General features: G+C 35.2%; 1 protein-coding gene across 1 annotated transcript; it reads left to right on the forward strand.

The window, feature by feature from the left end:
- Positions 1-611: 611 nt before the first annotated feature.
- LOC107846885 (ankyrin repeat-containing protein At5g02620-like) lies at positions 612-4,852 on the forward strand. Its single transcript, XM_016691153.2, has 4 exons — positions 612-934; positions 1,515-2,080; positions 2,605-3,014; positions 3,601-4,852. The coding sequence occupies exons 2-4, from the start codon at positions 1,747-1,749 to the stop codon at positions 4,465-4,467; spliced, it is 1,611 nt and encodes a 536-aa protein (XP_016546639.1). The 5' UTR covers positions 612-934; positions 1,515-1,746; the 3' UTR covers positions 4,468-4,852.
- Positions 4,853-5,278: the final 426 nt, after the last annotated feature.

Genomic DNA, 5,278 nt, shown 5'->3' on the forward strand with positions numbered 1-5,278 from the left:
AATAAAAGTGTATTGATAGATATCCTTTTTGGTCATTTGTCTCAAAAAAACATTTCTTGAAAAGATTATCCAAACATAATTTGATTATCAAAAACACTTTTCGAATGAATTTGCCAGATACAAACTGTTTTTTTTTTAAAAGTACTTTTTTAAAAAACCATTTTATAAAAGTGCTTCTCAAATAAGTAGTTTTGCAACAGCAATCCCAAACGAGCCCTAAAGCTAACTTGAAGCAAACAATTCAAGAATTATATTCATTTTATTTTTCCTTCAAAATTTTGAAAAAAGAGTTTTACCCGAAGGAAAAAAAAATTCAACCAAACAATTAAGAAAGAAAAGTTTTTCAGTTTTTTCAAAATTTGGAAGACTATTTTCTGTTTTTTCTTTCAACCAAATACCATTCAAATAATTTTTTTATTTTTGGAAAAATTGAAGCATTTCATGATCTCTGCCTCTCTAGTTTTGGAGTGATAAGTAAAAATTTACAGCACGCACGTGTGGTTCTAGACCTGGTAATATGGTTATAAGTGAAATTATTCACCAACCAAAGGAAGCAGGTTTTTCTTATGTTACGTCTCAAATTATTGAAAGAAACAATAATATAACAAAACAAAAATAAAATAAACCATTAATATTCTATATGTGATTTTCTATATCCAAATCATCACCACCAACTTTTAGAAAAAAAGTTCCATTCCTTTGGTTCTTTTTTTTTTTTCTGTTGTTGTTCAAGAATTCAAGGTGGTGATTCTAATTTTGTTTGTTGAATGCATGTCCCCTTGTCTCTTAGTATTTGCATCCCTTTACTCATCTTCATTTTTCAAATTTCTAGAATTTTTTTAGAAGTTTTTCTTCCATTTCACAAAACCAATACTTGAAATTTATCAAGAAAATTGTAAAAAAGGTGGGACTTCATAAGTTTCTTCATGCAAAGGTAAAAAAAAATCCCTTTTTTTCTGTCTTAAATTTGCAATCTTTGATGGTGTAATGCATATGAGGAATGTGAACCAGACAATTGATATAAGATAGAAAAGGTTCATGAATCGACAATTGAAGATTGAATATGAAAGCCTTTTCTTTATGTGGAAAAAAAAAATAATCCGTGCGTTTCAATTTGTTTGCCTTACTTTCCTTTTAAGTCCGTGTAAAAAAGAAAACCTCTTTCCTTTTTTATTTTTGTGGATTAACTTTGTAATTTTAACTTCCTGCGCGATTGAATTGGCGACAATACTTTCTTTTTCGGGCCTAGTTTCATGCTTCAATCCTTTTCCACTAAAGTTTTGAAAATACATGTACTTTCATCATTTCAAGTGTTTGGTTCATTGCTCTTGCATGGCATAGAATGTTTAAGACCATGAGACTAACAGATATTTTGGTACATTCTACGTATCTTTAACAGAAAAAGATTCAAATCTTTTTCTGTTTTCTAAAACTTCATGTCAAATCAAACCAAACAATCAAATTGAAATGGAGGGAGTATATTCTAAAGATCTTGTTGTTGTTGTTGTTGCCAGGATATTGATTTTGGCTCAAAACTGAAAAAGGAATGTGAATGGAATTCAAGTTTTTGGCTTTGATGAATCCAGGAATGTGTGATTATAGAATAAAGTTTTGATGTTTGTTTCTTGAAAGTTTACTAGAGTTGAAAAATATGATTGTTGATTTGAGTTTTTGAGGGATTGTAAAGAAGAGAATCTTGGTTCAACAAGATTAGCAAATTGGGATTTTTTGGGCACTTCTAATAGGATGGAGGCACCAGCAGCTCAGCCAACTACTCCCCGGAAAAAGATGACGAAACAATTAACAGGAAAACGCGATGATAGTGCTTTGCATTCAGCAGCTAGAGCTGGAAATCTTGTTGCAATAAAAAGTACTATCGAGGAAACGGGTGAGGAAGAATTGGCAGAGTTGTTGATAAAGCAAAATTCAGCTGGAGAGACCCCTTTATATGTTGCAGCTGAATATGGTTACTATGAGGTGGTTAGGGAGATGATCATGTACTATGATCTTGTTGCTGCTGGAATCAAAGCGAGGAACGGGTTTGATGCACTGCATATTGCTGCCAAACAAGGAGATTTGGGTGAGTTGTCGATATTCCATCAGAGGCGTATCAGTGATTTAAACTTCACGGTTAGCAATATATTCATTGTACTTTTGAAATTATGAGTTCAGAAGTTGATATTTTAGCTGTTGTCTGCCCCATCAGCCTCTTGCTAGATCATTTTATCCTTTCCACTTTTCTGATGTCTAAAAAGAGCAGTACGGTGCACTAAGCTTTCATTAAAGGCTGTTTCCACCTAGGTTGCACAGACTCTTCATTTAAAATGCCGCACTCATGTCGGATTCTCCAAAAACACACTAAATGTTTGGAGAATCCGACATGCACCTGTTGACATTTTTGAAGAGTCTGAGCAACATAGGTTCCTGGTCACATGGAGGCAACTTTACAAGTTCTGATGTCTAATTTATGAAATGTTTGATGAACTAGCTTTTTCATTTTTGGTAATGTTGCAGCTGGTCACATGGAGGCAACTTTACTAGTTCTGATGTCTAATTTATGAAGTGTTTGATGAACTAGCTTTTTCATTTTTTGTAATGTTGCAGATGTGGTGAAGGTATTAATAGAAGCACATCCCGAGCTCGCAATGACTGTTGATGTTGTAAATACGACAGCTTTGCATACTGCAGCAAACCAAGGGCACATAGAGATGGTGAATTATCTCTTGGAGCAACAAAGCAGTTTGGCCACTATAGCTAAAAGTAATGGGAAAACATCGTTACATTCTTCTGCAAGAAATGGACATTTGCAGGTTTTGAAGGCTCTTTTGACTGAGGAGCCAGGGATTGCAACACGGATGGATAATAAGGGACAGACCGCACTTCACATGGCTGTCAAAGGACAAAATCTCGAGATTGTGGAGGAGCTCACTAAAGCTGATCCTTCATTAGTTAACATGGTTGACAATAAGGGAAACACACCATTGCATATTGCAGCTCGGAAAGGGAGGGCTGAGGTATGTTTCATCTAAAACTTCTTCTGTAATGCTAATGTTTTACTTAATAAGTGTTCTCGTTTACCAGAACAAGAGATGAAAAATAGTTTCTAGTTGGAGCTTTTACAACTTTGCTTATTGCAATAAACGGTTCCCCTTTTTCAGTCCTGTTAATTTATCGATATTATATAACATCAGAAGAATGAAGGGGAGCCTTGGAGTAAGTGGTAAAGTTGTTACCATATAACCAGGAGGTCACGGGTTCAAGCCATGGAAACAACCTCTTGTAGAATTGCAGGGTAAGGTTGCATACAATAAATCAGTGGTCCGGTCCTTAAAGCAAAGACTCTACAATATTTCCAGCCTCAAGTGGTATAATTTTTATCTGGAAAATTGTTTTAACACCTCCCGAACTTTTTACAACCATGGATTTGATGATGATGTTGTTCTTTTCTCACCTTTCACTCGGTAGACAAAATTTTACACTCGTTGTGTTTACATCTTTCATTAACATGTCGTCGATGTATTCCTTAGATACATTAGATAGTATAAATGATGAGGAATTGTTGATCACAGAGGAGAACTGACTCGCTTTGACCTTATGCAGATTGTTAAATTGCTGCTTGCACAGAATGAAACAGATGCGGAAGTTATCAATAAATCACATGAGACAGCTCTAGACACTGCTGAGAAAATGTCACAGGGTGAGACCGTAGCCATCCTGCAGGAATACGGGGTTCAGAGTGCCCGAGTCCTCAAGCCACAGCCAACGAATCCAGCAAGAGAGTTGAAGCAAACTGTTAGTGACATTAAGCACGAGGTGCATGATCAATTAAAGCACACAAAACAGACAAGAAAACGCATACAAGGCATAACCAAACGGCTGCACAAGATGCAACGGGAGGGCCTTAACAACGCGATCAACTCAAGCACAGTCGTAGCTATACTCATTGCCACGATTGCCTTTGCAGGAATATTCCAAGTGCCAGGTCAATACTATATGGATAAGGACAAACTCCCAGAGGGCCATGTAATTGGAGAAGCAAACATATCGAACCACCCTGGATTCCTCGTGTTCTTTGTCTTCGACTCAGTCGCGTTATTCATCTCACTATCAGTTGTGGTTGTCCAGACAACAGTGGTGGTGATACAGCAAGGAGCAAAGAAGAAGTTGATGTCAATCATAAACAAGCTACTGTGGATAGCATGTGTGTTTGTATCAGTTGCATACTTGGCTCTGTCATTTGTAGTCGTTGGCCCGCGTTATAGGCTGATGGCGTATATTGTGACAGCTCTCGGAGCAGTTATAATGCTTTCAACAATTGCAGTAATGTTATATTGGGTCATTAAGCATCGGATTGAGTCATCAAACAAGAAGAGCATGAGAAAGAACTCTCTGGTTAGCAAGTCTATGGAATTTTCTGATTCTGCCCTCTCTGATGACAACAATGAATTCAAAATATATGCCTTATAAAATATTGTAACTTTTTTTTTTTCCTTCTTCGAGTTAGGGGGATTTGACAATTGAAATTTGTTTTTGGTGGAAAATCTTGAGAGTAATGTTATGTTAACATGTTTGCATATACTCTACCCTCCCCAGATCACTTTGTGGGATTATGCTGGGTATGTTGTTGTTGTTATTGTGCTATGTTAGCATTTTTATACAGCTCGAACATCCAACTTACTAATTGGCAAAACGAATATTCAATCAAGTGAGAGTTTTTTTCAAATTTCTAGTGTTACCTTAGCCAATAGCTAAGAACTTGTATAGAGCAGTATTTTCTGGCAACAATTGTTCTATTGGTTTCTAAGTGAAATTGAATGGAAAATGGAGAAAAGAAAATTGAGGGAAAGTGAAATGTGTGTTTATAAAAAGAGTGTTTCTCCTCTCAATTTGTTTTTTTCTCCTTTCTTTTTTTTGTTTTTAACTCTCAATCTTTATTTTTGTTTTGTCTCTTTTTTTTTTTTGTTTGTTCTCAACCTTTATTTTTTTCTTTTCTCCCCTCAGCTTCTATATTTTTTTTATTTTTTTTTCTTTGATCTCTTTTTAAATATTTTTTTTTATTTTTTTTTTTTTTTTTTGCAACTTTTATGTTTTTTTTTTTTTCTTCGATTTCTTCCAATCAAGTTACGCCCCATGAGCAAGAACTGATACTAGAGGCAAGATTTATGACTTTCAAAATAAAAGTTACGTTTCATGGGTAAGAGTTGACACTATCACATTGTGTTTTGATTTATGAGATGTTCTATAACTCTTACCTTAGAGGCACTCAAGGACTTTTAAA

Source organism: Capsicum annuum, chromosome 11, assembly GCF_002878395.1.
Source record: "Capsicum annuum cultivar UCD-10X-F1 chromosome 11, UCD10Xv1.1, whole genome shotgun sequence".
Taxonomy (NCBI): domain Eukaryota; kingdom Viridiplantae; phylum Streptophyta; class Magnoliopsida; order Solanales; family Solanaceae; genus Capsicum; species Capsicum annuum.

What these genes read in the sequence shown, in the direction of transcription:
- LOC107846885 (XM_016691153.2), top strand. Translation starts at nt 1,747, where the DNA reads ATGGAGGCACCAGCAGCTCAGCCAACTACTCCCCGGAAAAAGATGACG. An exon ending in TGCCAAACAAGGAGATTTGG is followed by an intron (nt 2,081 to 2,604) that starts GTGAGTTGTCGA and finishes GTAATGTTGCAG; the next exon opens with ATGTGGTGAAGGTATTAATA. An exon ending in CTCGGAAAGGGAGGGCTGAG is followed by an intron (nt 3,015 to 3,600) that starts GTATGTTTCATC and finishes GACCTTATGCAG; the next exon opens with ATTGTTAAATTGCTGCTTGC.